The 20,137-nt window shown below is 42.2% G+C and overlaps 1 protein-coding gene across 4 annotated transcripts in view; it reads left to right on the top strand.

Moving 5' to 3' along the window:
- Positions 1 to 20,137, top strand: part of PTAR1 (protein prenyltransferase alpha subunit repeat containing 1) — a 62,287-nt gene that overhangs the window by 11,582 nt on the left and 30,568 nt on the right. For all 4 annotated transcript variants that reach the window (XM_029612775.1, XM_029612785.1, XM_029612757.1 and 1 more), the window contains exon 3: positions 9,464 to 9,530. In XM_029612775.1, the coding sequence (XP_029468635.1) occupies positions 9,464 to 9,530 (67 nt within the window). The remainder of the gene's footprint in view (positions 1 to 9,463; positions 9,531 to 20,137) is intronic.

The following is a 20,137-nucleotide window of genomic DNA, read 5'->3' on the forward strand; positions in this document are numbered from 1 at the left end:
AATGAAAATAAAGATTCAAAAATGGCACCAGAGTTCAAAAACTGTTCTACCAAACATATTCCTGCAAAATAGTTTCCCACTCCATATCATTATTTAATCTGTGCAGATGCAGTGTCGAGTTCAGAAATCCCACGCAATTCTTTTTCTGCCAAAATTCTGGCAAAATTGCCTCCTCTTTGATAAACGTTTACTTGATCGATGACGAACCAACTAAGGTCCTGGAAAGAGTGATTACATTTAAAAAAAAAAAAAAAGAGCAACTAAAGGAGTTATACCAGTAGTTAAACAGCTTCGATGTTCAATTAAATGAGGTGTTAACATATAAGAACATAAGAAAATGCCATACTGGGTCAGACCAAGGGTCCATCAAGCCCAGCATCCTGTTTCCAACTTGGCCAATCCAGGCCAAAAGAACCTGGCAAGTATCCAAAAACTAAGTCTATTCCATGTAACCATTGCTAATGGCAGTGGCTATTCTCTAAGTGAACTTAATAGCAGGTAATGGACTTCTCCTCCAAGAACTTATCCAATCCTTTTTTAAACACCGCTATACTAACTACACTAACCACATCCTCTGGTTTTTCCCATGTAAAGTAAAAGCAAAGGACATTGGATGACGTAAACAACATTTTGAGACAAACTGAAATATGCCTCAGCACATACTTGTGCTTAGTGTAAGGATCTACAGATGTGGTCCTGTCTTGCACCAAAATTGCACATTGAGCTCTTTCTGCATATTTTGCAGCCCATAGCTTCGTCATTCACAAGTGATTAAAAAGTCAAAGGACATTAAGTCAGTATGTACCACCGTATTTTTAAGTTACATCCACAAATGTAAATAGAATGCAACTGTAAAGTGTGCTTGTGCTGGCAAATAATCCTTTTAACACCAGCTTCATTAGAAGAAGAAGAAGGCTACTCGCCAACCTAGCCTAATCTTGACTAGGAGATTAGGACTCTTCAGCTTAGAGAAGAGAGGGCTGGGGGAAATATAAGAGGTCAATAAAATGAGTGGCATGGAACAAGTTAATCTGTTTAATCTTCCAAAAAGACTAGGGGGGGGGGGGGGGGGGGGGGGGGACACAAGGAAGTTACTAAGTGATACTTTTATAACTAATAAAATAATTTTTTTTACTTAACGAATAATTAAGCTCTGGAATTTGTTGCCAGAGGATGTGGTGTGGCTGCTTTAAAAAAAAAAAAAAAAAAGTTTGGATGAGTTTCTGGAGGAAAAGTCCATAAACAAGGTTGGAGTTGGGGAAATCCACTGCTTATCCCTGGGATAAGCAGCATGGAATCTGTCTACACCTTAGGATCCTGCCTTGGTCACTGGAAACGGACTATTGGGCTTGATGGACCTTTGGTCTGACCCAGTATGTTCTTGCTTCCTTATTGTGCCGTTCTGTATATACAGGCCTTCTGAACTGTGATGAGGTGCTGCTGTTTTTTACTCTGGAGCTGCCCTCTGTCAGGCTGTGCTGGGAGCCTTGGCATGAGGCTCAGGCAGACACAGCGCCCCTCCCATTGTGTTTTGGAATTCCTGGCTGTATCTGGTCTGTGTCTGACTTCATTCTTTTCTTTCTTTTGTGCAGAGATGGGTAGCCCCATCCCTTCCTTTACAGATGAAACTCACTGACCCTATTTGGTTTGCCAGAGGGCAGCAGTTGCAACAAAAAAAACCCCCTGCAGATTCTTCTATGTTGAGTCTCTTGAATGCTCTGCACCCTTATTTCTATATTTCTCTCCCATTTTTGTGTGTGCGGGGGGGGGGGGGGGGTGTTAACAGTGCAGATCTGTCCTTTCGGTTTAGTTAAGCCAAAAAAATGTTTGACTGCAGTCCTTTTGTGATTATATAGAGTCCTGCTATGTGAGGGCTGTGGGCTGTAACTTTGTGACTTTTGCAGCAACCTCTCTGCCTTTGATGGTACTTAAGCATTGTAGGGTATGTTCACCTTGGAGTGCAGCAAGCAAGTGCAAGGCGAACTCTGGAAATAGAGAAGAAAAAGGATGTGCCATCAGGGGTGACTGAAGGCAACCTGCTGCCTGAGGCGAGGAACAAGATGGTGCCCCCCCCCCCCCCCCCCCCCGATAGGCACAGATGATAGCACCCCAACCCCCCCTGCTCCTTAGGGGGGCAAAGGGTAAAGAAGTCAGGTGATTTGGGGAGAATAAGGGCAAATACCCCCTCCCGCAGATTGATATGGCTTAGTGGTGTTGGTTACAATTTCTCTCCCCCTCCACACAGCTGCATCTATAGAATAAAGACTTTTTTTTTTTTTTTAATTTTCTATCAATCATGTATCCCAGGATCACATCACCCACATAATTGAGTCAAAAAGTCTCCCATACAAATTTCAAATGTATCTAAATAACCAAGAAACAGAGCACGCCCCTAGGCTATGCATACCTTGGCCACCCATTAACTGTATCTGGCAACTTGGCTATAAGACAATACAAGAAAAACTCCCAAAGGCCCTATATGCAAATTTATTTTTTTTAATTGCTTGACAGCATTGCATCAACAATTTTAGAAAATGGATGCAAGATCTTACTCAGATGATATACATCACAAAATATACCCACAGGTGTCAGTTAACTACTGGAGACAAATACAAAATAGAGACTATATAGCATAAACAGAAATGTGCAGACAAAAACTGAACTGGAAACCACAACAAGCCAGATGATGTATGCAGTGCAGCATTACTATTCTTCATAAATCAAGCAATAAAAGCAAGAAATATAAATTATTAATCATAATAGTAGAATCATATCAATATATTTCAAAACAGCAGAAACATCAGGTAAAACCAACAATTAAAACTAATGCGGATGAAAAAGAATCTACATCCCTTGGATTTTTTTTACTTCCAGTCACCTGAGATGATTGTGAATAAGGGGAGGGGAAACACCAAACTTTATCCTGTCTGACAGACTTACACAAGTTTATTTTCTCACGCACTCCCTCACACACATTACGTGTGTGTGATGCACAGGCACACGCAAGCGCATACACACACATGTTAATTCTGTCTCACGTGCACACATACAGGTACACAAGCTCTTGCTCTCTCGCTCTCAGTGCCTCCCCATTTATTTGAATGTAAGAAATTGCCATGCTGGGTCAGACCAAGGGTCCATCAAACCCAGCATCCTGTTTCCAACAGTGGCCAATCCAGGCCATAAGAACCTGGCAAGTACCCAAAAACTAAGTCTATTCCATGTTACCATTGCTAGTAATAGCAGTGGCTATTCCCTAAGTAAACTTGATTAATAGCAGTTATTAATGGACTTCTCCTCCAAGAACTTATCCAAACCTTTTTTGAATCCAGCTGCACTAACTGCACTAACCACATCCTCTGGCAACAAATTCCAGAGCTTTATTGTGCGTTGAGTGAAAAAGAATTTTCTCCGATTAGTCTTAAATGTGCTACTTGCTAACTTCATGGAATGCCCCCTAGACCTTCTATTATTCGAAAGTGTAAATAATCGATTCTCATCTACTCGTTCAAGACCTCTCATGAGCTTAAAGGCCTGTATCATATCCCCCCTCAGCCGTCTCTTCTCCAAGCGGAAAACCCTAACCTCTTCAGCCTTTCCTCATAGGGGAGCTGTTCCATCCCCCTTATCATTTTGGTTGCCCTTCTCTGTCCCTTCTCCATCGCAACTATATCTTTTTTGAGATGCGGTGACCAAAATTGTACACAGTATTCAAGGTTCAGTCTCACCATGGAGTGATACAGAGGCATTATGACATTTTCCGTTTTATTAACCATTCCCTTCCTAATAATTCCCAACATTCTGTTTGCTTTTTTTGACTGCTGCAGCACACTGAGCCGACGATTTTAAAGTATTACCCACTATGATACCGAGATCTTTTTCCTGGGTGGTAGCTCCTAATATGAAACCTAACATCATGTAACTACAGCAAGGGTTATTTTTCCCTATATGCAACACCTTGCACTTGTCCACATTAAATTTCATCTGCCATTTGGATGCCCAATCTTCCAGTCTTGCAAGATCCTCCTGTAATGTATCACAATCCGCTTGTGATTTAACTACTCTAAATAATTTTGTATCATCCGCAAATTTGATAACCTCACTTGTCGTATTCCTTTCCAGATCATATATATATATATGTATGTATGTGTGTGTGTGTATGTATATATATATATATATATATATATATATATATATATATATATATATATATATGATCATATATTGAAAAGCACTGGTCCAAGTACAGATCCCTGAGGCACCCCACTGTTTACCCTTTTCCACTGAGAAAATTGACCATTTAATCCTACTCTTTCCTGTCTTTTAACCAGTTTGTAATCCACGAAAGGACATCGCCTCCTATCCTATGACTTTTTAGTTTTCGTAGAAGCCTCTCATGAGGGACTTTGTCAAACGCCTTCTGAAAATCCAAATACACTACATCTACCGGTTCACTTTTATTCACATGTTTATTAACCCAAAAATGAAGCAGATTTGTTAGGCAAGACTTCCCTTGGGTAAATCCATGTAGACTGTGTTCCATTAAACCATGTCTTTCTATATGCTCTACGATTTTGATCTTGAGAATAGTTTCCACTATTTTTCCCGGCATTGAAGTCAGGCTCACTGGTCTATAGTTACCCGGATCGCCCCTGGAACCTTTTTTAAATATTGGTGTTACATTGGGCACCCTCCAGTGTTCAGGTACAATGGATGATTTTAATGATAGGTTACAAATTGTAACTAATAGATCAGAAATTTCATTTGAGTTCCTTCAGTACCCTAGGATGCATACCATCCAGTCCAGGTGATTTGCTACTCTTTAGTTTGTCAATCTGGCATACTACATTTTCCAGGTTCACAGTGATTTCATTCAATTCGTCTGACTCATCACACCTGAAAACCATCTCCGGAACTGGTATCTCCCCAACATCCTCATTGGTAAACACGGAAGCAAAGAATTAATTTAGTCTTTCTGCAATGGCCTTATCTTCCCTAAGAGCCCCTTTAACCCCTCGGTCATCTAATGGTCCAACCGACTCCCTCACAGGTTTCTTGCTTTGGATATATTTTTAAAAGTTTTTTTTTTTTAATTTATACTTTATTAAAGATTTTAAACAATACAGTTGTAAAATCAAAAGAACAAATTTTGTATGCAGGAAAACAATATTTCCACAATCCCTTAACATTCTTATTTGCATCAAAATTCCTAGTCCACAACATGGGAGGAACTTGAAAAGAAAAAATAAACACAAATATTCTGTAACATCAAGTTACATACTGGGAGAATATTTTACTAAACAGCCTATATCTCAATCTTTTTCTTTATCTTCCAGAAAGGTTTCCAGGTGGGTGGGGTCTTGGAAGATAAATTTATTCTTATGAAGGACAACCACACATTTACAGGGAAATTTTAAAAAGAACGTGGCTCCCAGAGTTAATACTCTGGGCTTCATGTTCAGAAATTGTTTTCTCCTTAATTGTGTGTTCCGTGACACATCAGGGAATATCTGGACCCTTTGTCCGCAAAATGGAAGGGGAAGGAATGGACCTTGTCTAGCAGCACTCACCTAATTTAACATCTTTTTTGGAATCATCAGTGGATGATATTCCACAAAGAGCTACACTTTTGGTAACTTTGTGTAGAGAAAATGATAAAAGCTTAATAATGCAAAAATATTTTAAGAATTTTTAAAAGTTTTTATTATGAGTTTTTGCCTCTATGGCTAACTTCATTTCAAATTCTCTCTTCACCTGTCTTATCAATGTTTTACACTTAACTTGACAATGCTTATGTTTTATCCTATTTTCTTCAGATGGATCCTTCTTCCAATTTTTGAAGGATGGTTTTTTTTTGGCTAAAATAGCCTCTTTCACCTCACCTTTTAATCAGGACGGTAATCGTTTTGCCTTCCTTCCACCTTTCTTAATGCGCGGAATACATATGGGCTGCGCCTCTAGGATTGTATTTTTAAACAATGTCCATGCCTGTTGAACACTTTTAACCTCTGCAGCTGCACCTTTCAGTTTTTTCCTAATTATTTTCCTCATTTTATCAAAGTTTCCCTTTTGAAAGTTTAGTATTAGAGCTGCAGATTTACTTATTGTCCCCCTTCCAGTTATTTAGTTTAAATTTGATCATGTTATGATCACTGATGCCAAGTGGCCCCACCACCGTTACCTCTCTCACCAAATCCTGCGTTCCACTAAGAATTAAATCTAAAATAGCTCCCTTTCTTGTTGGTTCCTGAACCAATTGCTCCATGAAACAGTCATTTATTACATCCAGGAACTTTGTCTCTAGCAAGTCCTGATATTACATTTACCCAGTCAATATTGGGGTATTTGAAATCTCCCATTATTAGTGCATTGCCAAATTGGTTAGCTTCCCTGATTTCTCTTAGCATTTCATCATCTGTCTGACCATTTTGTCCAGGTGGACGGTAGTATACTCCTATCACTATACTCTTACCCAACACACATGGGATTTCTATTCATATAGATTCTACTGAACAATTAGTCTCTTGTATGATCTTTATCCTGTTGGACTCTATACCCTCCCGGACATAAAGTGCCACACCCCCACCAAGTTGATCCTCCCTATCATTGCGATATAATTTGTACCCTGATATAGCACTATCCCATTGGTTAACCTCCTTCCACCAAGTCTCTGTGGTGCCAATTATGTTTATCTTATCAGTCACTGCTATACACTAACTCTCCCATCTTACTTCTTAGACTTCTAGCATTGGCATACAGACATTTCAAAGTGTGTTTTTTGTTTGCATTAACAACCTGCTTTTCAGTTGTTTGGGATAATTTGGAAATCATTAGCTTTGGTGATTTTTTACATATAGGCATATGAACTATGTTTGCATTTAATGGAACCTCTCTATTAGTATCCCTGAAGGATACTAATGGAACAGAACTCTTCTGTTCCATTAGTATCCTTCAGGGATACATTTCTCCAAACCATGCCCTGCTGAGTGACTGTCTGCTTTCCCCCTTGTTCTAGTTTAAAAGCTGCTCTATCTCCTTTTTGAAAGTTAGTGCCAGCAGCTTGGTTCCACTCTGGTTAAGGTGGAGCCCATCCTTTCAGAAAAGTCTCCCCCCTTCCCCAAAAGTTTTCCCAGTTCCTTACAAAACTGAATCCCTCTTCCCTGCACCATCGTCTCATCCACACATTGAAACTCTGGAGCTCTGCCTTCCTCTGGGGACCTGCACGTGAAACAGGGAGCATTTCAGAGAATGCCACCCTGGAGGTTCTGGATTTCAGCTTCCTACCTAAAATCCTAAATTTGTCTTCCAGAACCTCTCTCCCACATTTTCCTATGTCGTTGGTGCTCACATGTAACACGACTGCCGGCTCCTCCCCAGCACTGTCTATAATCCTGTCTAGGTGACGCATGAGGTCTGCCACCTTTGCACCAGGCAGGCAAGTTACCAGACAGTCCTCACGTCCACCAGCCACCCTGCTATCGACATTTCTAATAATTGAATCACCAACTATGATGGCCAGCCTAACCCTTCCTTCCTGGGCAGTAGTACTGGGAGACTTGTCCTCAGTGCGAGAGGACAATACATCACCTGGAGAGCAGGTCCTTGCTACAGGATCACTTCCTGCTACACCAGGGTGATGTTCTCCTACTGGGAGACCTTTCTGATCAAAGGCAGCACTGGGGCTGCCAGACTGGATTTGGGACTTGGCTACTATGTCCCTGGAGGTCTCATCAATGTACCTCTCTGTCTGCCTCAGCTCTGCTACTCTAGCCTCCAGAGTTCAGACTCATTCCCTTAGAGCCAGGAGCTCCTTGCACCGAGTGCACACATACAATCTCTCACCGGTGGGTAAAAATTCATACATGTGGCACTCAATGCAAAAGACTGGAAAGCCCCCCTCTTGCTGCTGGACTGCTGCCTTCATCTTAATTCTATTGAGTTCCTAGTTAAGTTTAGGATACTAAGGGAGTTGGAATTAGAGTACTTTAAATTTACAGGTGAATCTACTAATTAATCAGCTAGTGTCCTACAAGGGGATGATTAAACTTTCAATAAGAGCTGGTACAATCCAACACTGCATCAAACTATATGAAACAATGGAGAAAATCAGTCATAAAAATTGAAGGAAGTGTAACGGGCAATGTGTTTTTTTTATGGATATTTGTGGCATCACGATGGCACAATTTCAGTATGCCCTTTTATAGAAGACGTTAACAATCTGAAACTTCCTTGCAAAGCAGCTTTTGTGTGTACATTTATATCTATGTATATATACATAACAGGTTGGTGGTGGACTGGTATCGTCCAGCAAGGCCATTGGAACCTAGAAAGCTCAAATGTTAAGGCAAACGCCTCTAGTTTTAGTAGGTTGGTAGTAAGATAGGGAGGAGAGGCAAGGGGCCTAGAGTTGGATTAAGTGTGGGAGCTTATATGTTCATTTATTTGTTAAACGTTTGACCAACCACAACAAACAAAAATGTTTTAGATGAGGAACAGCATAATATAGAATATAACAATTAAAAACCCATCCATAAAATAGACATCATAACATAAGCAGAGATAGGATGGTAGAAAACCTAAAAAGACAAAAATGGATTTTGTTAAGGAGTGATGTCTTATAAGTGGCCAAGCTTCTATGGCTGGCAGCTAGATTATTACTCCTGGGGGAATTATGTGCACAAAAACTTAAAATTCTGTAAACTTTATGTTGGTCAAAATAACACAATTTACATGACAGTCTAAGTAATTACATTTTAAATTATTACAGAAAAAAGTTATTACTTAGAGATGCAGCATTTTAAATATTTTGAGCAGAATTTCCCTAAAAATTCACTGTAAGAGTCCACTTCTTTTGACAGACCAACAAAAAGATATTCCAGCACGTGAGCTTTTGAGACCACACAGGCCTCTTCTTCCGATGTGCCTGGTACATTAAAGCATGGATATAGCACAGACGGCTGAAGAGTGAGTGTAGGGGAACAAGATTTTTAAGCACAGGGTTTATAGCCATAATAAGGGTACACCTTTTTTAAATATAAAAATGGCAATAAAATATTTTAGGACAAAAATCACTGGAAACCTAGAAATATGTCCCAAATAATATGCAGTAGAACCCAGAACGAGGCAAATTGATGTTTTGGGAAATGTTTTGAGATAATTGGACTTTAAAATGATTATTGTACAGGGTTAAGTCAGGATTCGGATGGGTTAGTTTGAGAGTTAGTGCTGGTTATTTGGGACTGTGAGGGACATGGAAACAGTGCAGTCCATCCCTGAGGAGGGAAGGAGCAGTTGCACTATTCTCCTGCCATGCCTCAGGCAGCCCTGGTTTTGTGGCCCACAGGTGACCTTGGTGTCTGCTCCCGATAGTGTACGGGGCAGCAGGGAAGGGAGTGGAGGCTTTCAGAACAGCTTCCCGCATGGCGACCTTCTTCTAACGTGGTATTTTGTCTTTTTTTTCCAGAGCTGATAGATATCACGTGTACGCTGCTGCTGCTGAACCCAGACTTCACCACAGCATGGAACGTAAGGTAGGTCTCAACCCCGGTGCATGGCACCTCGCTGAGCTCTGCCTATAGTCCTTAACCCTGAGACAGCAGCACACGGACGATATGAAATATTCTCGGTTCTCTTTCCCAGCTGCACACCTTTTCCCCTTTTCACAGTACTGTGTGCATAGCACAAGTGCAATGGTTTCTTTCCCCGGGGCTTCTGAAGCCCAAAGCATGGATGCGTGCATTAAAGATGGCACAGTGGCAGGATTGTACTGCAGACACGGTTGCAGAAGCGTGTAGAAGGCTGCAGCAACTGTTTGTGTGTGAGACCGGAGGTTGCAGATTGTCTGCAGAAAGCTGGATCACCTGAGCCGTTCAGCGCGTATGAAAAAGTGGAAGCTTGTGCGCTGAGAGGCAGCGCACAAGCTTGAGTGAATAGCTCTGTTACATGGGGCCGCTAGGCGAGACTGTGAAAAGGGAGAGAGGAAAACCAATTTCATGAGAATATGTGGGGGAGAAAAATATACCGTATTTTTCGCTCCATAAGACGCACTTTTTTTCCCCCAAAGGTGGGGGGAAAATGTATGTGCGTCTTATGGAGCGAATATAAAAAAAAACCCAAACAAAAATCTAACAAACACCCCCCCCCCCCCCCCGACTCCCCCAAGACCTGCCGACTTAATTTCCTACAACCCCCCCCCTCCTGACCCCCCCCCCCAAGACCTGACAAATTAATTTCCTGCAACCCCCCACCCTCCTGACCCCCCCAAGACCTGCCAAACGTCCCTGGTGGTCCAGCGAGGGTCCGGGAATGATCTCCTGGGCGTGGGCCGTCGGCTGCCAGTAAACAAAATGGCGCCGACGGCCCTATGCCCTCACTATGTCACTGAGACCGACCAATAGCAGCGGTCGGTCTCAGTGACATAGTGAGGGCATAGGGCCGTCGGCGCCATTTTGTTTACTGGCAGCCGACGGCCCACGCCCAGGAGATCATTCCCGGACCCCCGCTGGACCACCAGGGACGTTTGGCAGGTCTTGGGGGGGTCAGGAGGGTGGGGGGTTGCAGGAAATTAATTTGTCAGGTCTTGGGGGGGGGGGTCAAGAGGGGGGGGGGTTGTAGGAAATTAAGTCGGCAGGTCTTGGGGGAGTCGGGGGGGGGGGGGGTGTTTGTTAGATTTTTGTTTGGTTTTTTTTTTTATATTCGCTCCATAAGACGCACATACATTTTCCCCCCACCTTTGGGGGAAAAAAAGTGCGTCTTATGGAGCGAAAAATACGGTATATTTTTCTCCCCCACATATTCTCATGAAATTGGTTTTCCTCTCTCCCTTTTCACAGTCTCGCCTAGCGGCCCCATGTAACAGAGCTATTCACTCAAGCTTGTGCGCTGCCTCTCAGCGCACAAGCTTCCACTTTTTCATACGCGCTGAACGGCTCAGGTGATCCAGGCCAAACGTCCCCACCAGGGACGTTTGGCAGGTCTTGGGGGGGGTCAGGAGGGTGGGGGGTTGCAGGAAATTAATTCGGCAGGTCTTGGGGGGGTCAGGAGGGTGGGGGGTTGCAGGAAATTAATTCGGCAGGTCTTGGGGGGGTCAGGGGGGTGGAGGTTGTTAATTTAAAGGGTTGGGATGGGGGGGGGGGTTCCCACAGAAAGAAAAGTTTTCTGATCTGGGGAGTGGACCGAAATGGCCCTCCCCAGACCCGAAAACAAAATGGGGAGAAAAAAAAAAACTATGCACTCCCCTAATTTGCTCCATAAGACGCCCAGACGCAGAGCCGGTTTAGCACAATTTTTTTTTTTTTTAAATTTTCCCCCTCTGAATCCTAGGTGCGTCTTATGGTCAGGTGCGTCTTATGGAGCGAAAAATACGGTACTTACTTTTTTTTTTGTTTCAGTGAAATACTAGAATTGAGGGCCAGCAAACAAACTGTAGGTGATACCTCTTTATTGGAGTAACTCAGTACACCTATGATCTTTCTAGAGTTACCCTTCCTCCATCAAGTCAGTGAGAAAACAGCGCAGTGACAATGGGTTTCCTCATTTCTCTGGTGAAAGGAGGATAACTCTGGAAAGCTCCTTGCAAATGTACAGAATGTCTAATAAAAAGACATTGCCTGCTGCTTGCCTGTTGTGACCCTCAGTTCTACATATCTAATTGGATATGGCAACCACAGTACTAAAATGAAATTGTGAAATGAGAGGAAACTGGTTTTTATTGATTCGTTTTTCCTTTGGATTGTGCAAAAGCTTATGGATGCACACGTTACAGGTTTTTAAAGTTGTGCAATGGAAGCTGCGTCCTCTGGGAATCTACTTTGGATTAACTTTTTCACAGTTGAAGGCTGCCATTCTAAAGGCCAAAGGAATTTTATGGGGATTTGCAATAAAATTCTTTTTTTCCAGACTTCAACTGTTTTTCTGCTAGTGTGTGCCCAGGCAGACAGCACGCTTTTTTTTTTTTTCTTTTTAAATTCACAATAGCAAAGCTTTTCATTACGAGGAAACACGTTCGCCCATACTCCTTAAACTCTGGAAGTACACCACTTTTCAGTAATACTACTTTGGTTCAGGGAGTGAGGGATTTTTAGATTTATGGAGAATCATATATCTGACATAGATGGGTATTATACATTTCTGTCCTATTTGTCATGAAACATAAACTACAGTAGACTATTTTTTGATAGCCAAAATGCTTATATAGTTAGAGATTCAGGCAAAGAGAGAGGTATGTTATAGCAGTGTGTCTCTGTCCTGAAGATGTTTCGGCCTGCTGATGTCACAATTCCAGCCTCTCCCACTCAGCCAGAGGCCACGTCCATGCCATATGCTGAACTGTTTGAGCTTCCTGGAAGGTTAATTTTCTATGGTAACCCTTCTGCCAGTGAGAGGGAGGGTCAGATCGGCTGGGCCTGGGGGAGAAGTTAGAGCACTAGTTCCCAGATTGTAGTTGGCAGACCCCTTGTAGTCCACAGAAAAGAAAAATAGGGGAATCAGCAGTAGTAGCTGCAATTCACATGGATCAGGATATAAGCAGTGTTAGCAGCAATAAGGCAAGTTTAGAGGGGGAGAGAATGGTTGAGGTAGGTTAGTATGGATGAAACGAGGGAAAGAAAAAGATTGGTGGGATGATTTGAGGGATGGGACAGGCTGGGGTCTGTGAAAAGTTTGTAGGTTGAAAAGGAGTCTGAAAAATCAAGAGCTGGGAATTTCTAGTTTAGAAAGAATTGACTTGGGAGTGAGATGCGGAGAATAAGAGGAGATTGGTGGATGGGGGACAAATGAAAGTGGGAATTGCAAATGTTTTGCAGATCTCTACTAGAAATATTATAGTATCTGATTGTTCTGGAATCTCTTAAGTTGTGAGGCTGTAGGTCTTCTCAATACAATTTGACACTTTTTTAACTAGTATTCAAGACAATCTGCACTTAGCAGATCATTAAAGTAATTGTGAAATATTTTTGTATTTAATGATTCATGTAAGGTCTTTCCTACAATTATATGGGATGATTTTAAAGCAACTGTTTATTTAAGACCTTTATAAGCCATCTACACCACAGCACTAAGAGGCATACAGATTAAAACCATTCATAATAATATTAAAACAAAACAAATAGCAAGTAGAAACAAAATAAACAATCAAAGCTGTGTCAAAAGTGCAACTTGTGGTCTGTTAAACATCAACAGCGAATGCCAATTGGAACAGAAAGGTCTTAAGCATTTTCTTAAAGTTTTTGTACAATTTTTTTGTCTATTTATTTATTTATTTGTTTGTTTTTCTATACCGATCTTCCTACATTAGATGCAAATCAAACCGGTTTACAAAGAACAAAAACATGCCAAACGGCCTTACATGGAACAATGAACATTTAAGCAACTTTAAGTAATAGTCAAAGAGAAGAAAAACTAAATATACAATTTAAATTACATAGTAATCAAGGTAGATAAGAATTGGAATTTATAAGATATTGCTCCTTAACAAAGTCCATTTTTGTTGTCTTCTTTGGTTCTTTACCATCCTTTCTCTGCTTATGTTTTGATGTTTATTTTATGGATGGGCTTTTAATTATGTTTTATGATTTTGTGCTTGCTATGTACTATATTATGCCCTCAGGCAAAGAGTTCCATAGAGAAGGCCTTATCACATATTCTGCACGTATACCTGCACAGTTTGAAAAGTGAAATCAAATGCACAAAGAACTAATACATCACTTTCTTTGTATTTCTGAAGTTAGGATAATATAAAACCATTTGTAGTTAACAAGTGGGCAAATCTGTTTTATTTACAAAGAGCTGGATTTTATTATTCATTGTAATAAGTGATTACTTATCAGGACAAGACTGAACAGAGTGAGAACTCAAGCTGTTCATTTATCATATCTTATAAAGCTAATGAGATTGCCCAACAAATTAATGAATATATTGATGCATTTCTTAATACATTGGATTGGCCTTCATGAAATCTGGAGAAAGAAATTAAATTGGACTATAAAATTAGAGAAAAGGAAATTCAGAAAGCCATTGGGGGTAAGTGTATAACAGCCCACATAGATTTTAAAGTGGTTAACCACAAAAAAAACCCCGTAGTTTTTCTTTTAAAAAAATCTAATTCAATTGAGAAGCTGTCAGGTCTTTGTAAAGCAAATGGAATTTTTGTGTTGGTTTTACTTGTATGTATATGCTTGTGCTTTGTGCACAGAATTCAGAATATGATAGGAAAGGTGATGGAATTTGTATTTGAATATTGTGTGCAAAATGGTACAGTGGATCAGTCCGTGAGATAACTGCATGATCTCCAGGTACGTCCTAGTGTCAGAGAGAGATGGTTGAGATGTGTTGGGTTTTTTTTATGCGAGAAAATCTGTAGTTTTGCAGAAAAATGAGCCCATCTTATGACCCAGACGGGTCACTGTCAGAGACAGAATGCTGGGTTCGATGGATTTTGGTCTGACACAACATGGCATTTTTTTATGTTTTTAATAATATGCTTGCTATGAAAAAAAAGAAATTTAAAAAATGTGTTGTTTGGTGATGGCCAGTGTCACTAGTTTTTCCTGCAGCACTAGAAGCAGAGAGAAAACCAGGCTGGAGGCAGGGATCTCCTCCCTCTGCATTGTAATAGATGACATTCATCAAAGAGGAGGTTAAGTAGTGCTGTCCCAGTGGCAGCGCTACATGCTACCCTGAGGATGACCTGGATTTGATTTCCAGATCTCCTCCTCCTCCTGGGACTGGGGATGCTTGGTTTGGGGGAGGGGGAGGGAACAAGGAGTCCCGGGCATCAAACAGTGACACCTAATGGCTGGATTTAGAGCCCATGACTGCAAGTTTGGGGAAGAAACCCTGGCTGAGGACTCTTGCTGCAGTGACTGGGTGAGGTAAATTGAGAAGGAATATAAAATGGGAACAATCCCTTAGTACTTGCGAATGAAGACTGGATCCCAGACCAGTTTCCAGATGAGCCGTAAGCTCAAAGGACTGGTAAGCGGCGGAGAGTATTGCCACAGGGAGAAGAAGCTGTAACCTTATGCAGAGGAGTGAAGCAGACCCTGATGAAGGAAAGGCAGTGGGAAGGGAAGAGATGGTGTTGACGAGAAACTAAAGGAGGTAAGGAGAAATTTGAGTGTGAGGAAGCAGAGAGGTACTTAGGAGTGGCTGCTTGATGACTTAAGACACATACAGGTAAGGAGCAGATTCTTCCAGGTGGAGGGTGCCTGGAGCCATACAATGATCTGTTGGTTGCTGTTTGAGTCCAATTTCCCTGTTACTTTTGCTGTGAAGCAGAGAGAAATGTTGAAGTTGCATTAAGAGTTACAGGCTTATTGGTTAAGAGTAGTACCTGCTGCATCAGCAACTTAGCCCTATGCTTATTTGTTTTCCCAGACTGCAAAATTCAACATTCTTGTTGGTTGCTGGCTAAATCTAATTATCCTTTTCCTTTTCCCCCTCGGTTGAAGCAGAGAGCAATGATGGAGTTGCATCAACATTATGAAGGCTTATTGGTTAAGGGTAGTAACTGCCACACCAGCAAGCAGGTTACCTCCTTGCACTCATTTCTTCATTTCTATCCTCTAGCCTTTAGGGATCCATAGTGTTAATCCCATGCCCATTTGAAATCTTTCACTATTTTTGTCTCCTCCTCCTCTGGAAGGGCATTTCAGGCATCCAATACCCTCTCTGTGAAGAAATATGTCCTGATTTTGGTTCTGAGTCGTCCTCCCTAGAGTTTCATTTCATGACCCCTAGTTCTACTGATTTCTTTCCAGTGGAAAGGTTTTTGTTGTTGGTGGTTCATCATAAAACCTTTCAGGTATCTGAAGGTCTGGTTCATATCTTTCCTGCACGTCCTTTCCTCCAGGGTATACATATTTAGGTTCTTCAGCCTCTCATAAGTCATTTGATGGAGACCACCCACCATTTTGGTTGCCCTTCTCTGGACTGCCTCCATTCTATCTCTATCCCTTTTGAGATACGGTCTCCAGAACTGAACACAGTACTCCAAGTGAGGCCTCACCAAGGACCTGTACAAAGGGATTATCGCCTCCTTTTTCTTACTAGTTATTCCTCTATGCAGCCCAGCATTCTTCTAGCTTTAGCTATTGCCTTGTCACATTGCTTTGCTGTCTTCAGATCGCTAGACACTATCACCCCAAGGTCCCTCTCTTGTTGTGTGCACAACAGCCCTTCACCCCTTATCACATACAACTCTTTTGGATTACCGCACCCCAGAAGCATGACTACACTTCTTGGTATTGAATCCCAGCTGCCATATCTTCTCTCACTGTTCAATCTTCCTTAAATCACAACTCATTCTCTACTCCTTCCGGTGTGTCCACTCTGTTGCAGATCTTAGTATCATCCGCAAATAGACAAACTTTACCTTCTATCCCTTCCGCAATGTTGCTCACAAAGGTATTGAACAGAACTGGTCCCAGCACCAATCCTTGTGGCAATCCACTTAACATTACTGTCTCTTCAGAGTAGGTTCCATTTACCATCATATGCTGTCTTCTGTCCGTCAACCAGTGTTCAATCCACTCCAACACTTTGGTGCTCATTCCCAAGCTTCTCATTTTATTCAAAAGCCTCCTATGCGGGACTGTATCAAAAGCTTTGCTGAAATTCAAATAGATCATATCGAGCACCCTTGGTTGATCCAATTCTTTGTCACCAATCAAAAAAATCAATCAGATTTGTTTGACAGGACCTTCCCCTAGTGAATCCATGTCGTCTCGGGTCTAATAATCCTCCTGTCTGCAGATGTGAACTATTTGAGTTATTCTATTACATTTCGAGTTCTTTGGTTGTAGGCTTGTAAATATGGGTGAGGTGGGGGTCATTATCAAAACAAAAATATGTACTACTGTACTAGAGCAGAAAGCATATCTGGTTCTCAGTGGCTTGTGTTCCTTTTAGGAACCATCCATAGCTAATGCTAGTGAGATGAGCAGAACTGCAGCTATAATAACATGTCTAAAAGTAGGCAATTGCTAAGAAACACTTTTCTCCAAGGAAAGCAGGATGTAAGCTCTCACACATGGGTGACTACATTGGATGAAGCCTGATCCAGAACTTTGATGTCAAAGAATTATAGAGCTTTCAAACGTGCACTACTGAGCATGTGCAGCTGTAGTTATCATCCTGTCCCCTAGGAAGAGTGCCTTGGTCTCTTGTGCTTCCGTGGAGCCGTGTGATTGTGGGAGCAGTGTGGTCATGGTATTTAGCTTTGCTCTCTCTTCAGTTTTTTTTTTTTTCTAGAACTGCAGCTAATTTTCTATTTCTTTCACCTTACGGTAGTTTGTTTTTTTTGTTTTTTCCTTTATCTCTTCCTTTCAATTCTCTGCCAGCTGCATGGCAGGCCTTAGTTGCTGTGCAACCTGGCAGAGGATAATTCTATTCCTTAGTAAATACCTCACCTGCAGTTTAGTTTGTGTCATCTCCTTGTTTTGTCACCTTTGTGTCTTTTTGTGCCTTTGTCTGGTGCTGGCAGGACTGATGGATCACACACCTAGACTTCTTTCTATGTGGGCCACTGAGTCTGGCGATTTGCCTGAGTTCTGCCTAGGCAGGAGTTCTGTCGTTTCACCAATCAATCAGCATCGATGGAACATAAAATATACCATACTGGGTCAGACCAAAGGTCCATCAAGCCCAGCATCCTGTTTTCAAAAGTGGCCAATCCAAGTCACTAGTACCTGGCAAGTACCCAAACATTAGATAAATCACAAGCTACTATTGCTTATTAATTACCGTAATAGCAGTTTATGGATTTTTCCTCTAGGAACTTATCCAAACCTTTTTTAAACCCAGTAACACTAATTGCTGTAATCACATCCTCTGGCAATGAATTCCAAAGCTTAATTAGGAGTTGAGTGAAAGAATTTTCTTTGATTTGTTTTAAATAAGCTACTTGCTAACTTCGTGGAGTACCCCCTGGTCCTTGTATTATCTGAGAGAGTAAATAACTGATGTACATTAACTTGTTCAAGTCCTTTCATGGTTTTGTAGACTTCTGTCATATCCCCCCTCAGCCGTCTCTTCTCCAAACTAAACAGCCCTAACTTTTTTAGCCTTTCCTCATAGGCCAGCTGTTCCATGCCCTTTATTTTGGTTGCCTTTAAGTGCACTTTCTCGAGTGCAGCTATATCCTTTTTGAGATGCGGTGACCAGAATTGCACACAGTATTCAAGGTGCAGTTTTACCATGGAGCGATACAGAGGCATTATGACATCCTCCATTTTATTTGTCATTCCCTTGTTAATAATTCCTAACATTGTTTGCTTTTTTGATCACCACAGCACACTGAGCCAACGATTTTAATGTATTATCCACTATGAGGCCTAGATCTCTTTCCTGGGTGGTAACTCCTAAGATAGAACCTAACATTGTGTAACTACAGCAAGGGTTATTTTTCCCTATATGCATTACTTTGCACTTTATTTATAGCTTTTTTTTATGCCGGTATTAGTAGATACATCATACCGGTTTACATAACTGCAGGTTGAAATTACACTAAACAGGTGCAGGGTATGGTACTAGAAGGAACAAGAGCGATAGATTGGAGCTAGCAAACAAGAGCAAACAAGTGCAAAAAATAGGTAAACCAATATAAAAATGTAACAAGTGGCAAAGACCTGGTAAACAAAGTAACCAAACTTTATACTTGTCCATTTTACATTTCATCTGCCATTTGGAAGCCCAATCTTCCAGTCACGCAAGGTCCTCTTGCAATTCATCACAATCCGCTTAAGATTTAACTACTCTGCATGATTTTGTGTCATCCGCAAATTTGATAACCTCACTCGTCGAACCCCTTTCTAGGTCAATTATAAATATATTAAAAAGCACCGGTCCAAGTACAGAACCCTGAGGCACTGCATTGTTTACCTGGAGGCTCAAACAGTGTCAGGGATCAAGGACCGCACTGTTCCTGTGGGGAGAGAGCTCATCCTCCCTGCATTCTAAGATTCTAGTCTCCACAGGCAGGAGCCCTGTACAAAGTAGCCTCCCCTCATGCTTGCCAGTGATGGCAGTGCAGTATTCTTGTGAGAGCAGGAACCTGGGTAGGCAGCATTGCTGCTGCATCTTTGCTGCCATGCCCACTATCTGTTGCCGTTCACATCTGTATCAATACACCAATGGTCTGATGTGCTGTCAGGACAATGGCGCCAAGGTCACCTTGACACCATTGAGGTGTGTGGCCACCCTCTGTGCCATAAGGACCATTGACCATGGGTGCCATTGAGCATCCTGGCTGTTGGTGAGAGCCTTTCCACATTGTTGGGTGCAGTTGTGCACCGTAGACTTCATCGAGCGCCATGGGCCCTCGTTGCACCGGAGGAACAGCCATTGACTCAAGCGTCATCAAGTGCCATGGGCTTTGATGCAGCAGAGTAGCGCATAGACCTCGAACATCATCGAGGGCCTTAGATTGCATCAGTCAGGAATGCATTGGGCGCTGGGACTGCCATAGAGTGCTATGATCACCCTCCGCACCATCGAAGCTGCCCTCGATTCCATAGAGGTGTGTGGCCATCCTCTATTTCATCAATCGCCATGGAGGCCATCTGGTGTGTTGCCAGCGATGCCATTCGTGACTGCTCTCAAAGATATTAAGCACCATTGCTGCCAGGGGGGCACCAGGATGGCCATTGAGCACCCTGGTCATCCTCAAAGTTGTTGACTGTCAGGGCACAGGGGTCCTGAGAGCCCTCGAGTGCCACAGAAGTCTTCGGGCCTTGGACAGCCTTGGCACCGTTGAGCATCAGGATCACCATTGACCCAAGAAACACTTGAGCATCAAAGCATCCAGGGTGCACCATGGTCCAGTGCCCTCAAGGCTATTGAATGTTCTGGATGCCAATAAACCTCTTGTGGTATCAGGATGGGGCATCATGGTCTTCCATTGATGGCACACGGCCATTAGGTACCATAAATGCTAATGCTGTTAGGTGCTCCGAGCCGCTGTCCAGCACCAAAGGAGCAATGGGCGTAGGACATAAGGGGGGTGCCACTGGGCTTCGAACACCATTGGTACTGAGTGCTGTCAAGGCTATCTTCAGCCATGGGTGCTGACGATGGATGCCATTGAGTTCACAACATCGACTCCCTCGAGTGCATAGGTGAGTGAAGGCAAACAATTGAT

Source organism: Rhinatrema bivittatum, chromosome 1, assembly GCF_901001135.1.
Source record: "Rhinatrema bivittatum chromosome 1, aRhiBiv1.1, whole genome shotgun sequence".
Classification (NCBI taxonomy): Eukaryota; Metazoa; Chordata; class Amphibia; order Gymnophiona; family Rhinatrematidae; genus Rhinatrema; species Rhinatrema bivittatum.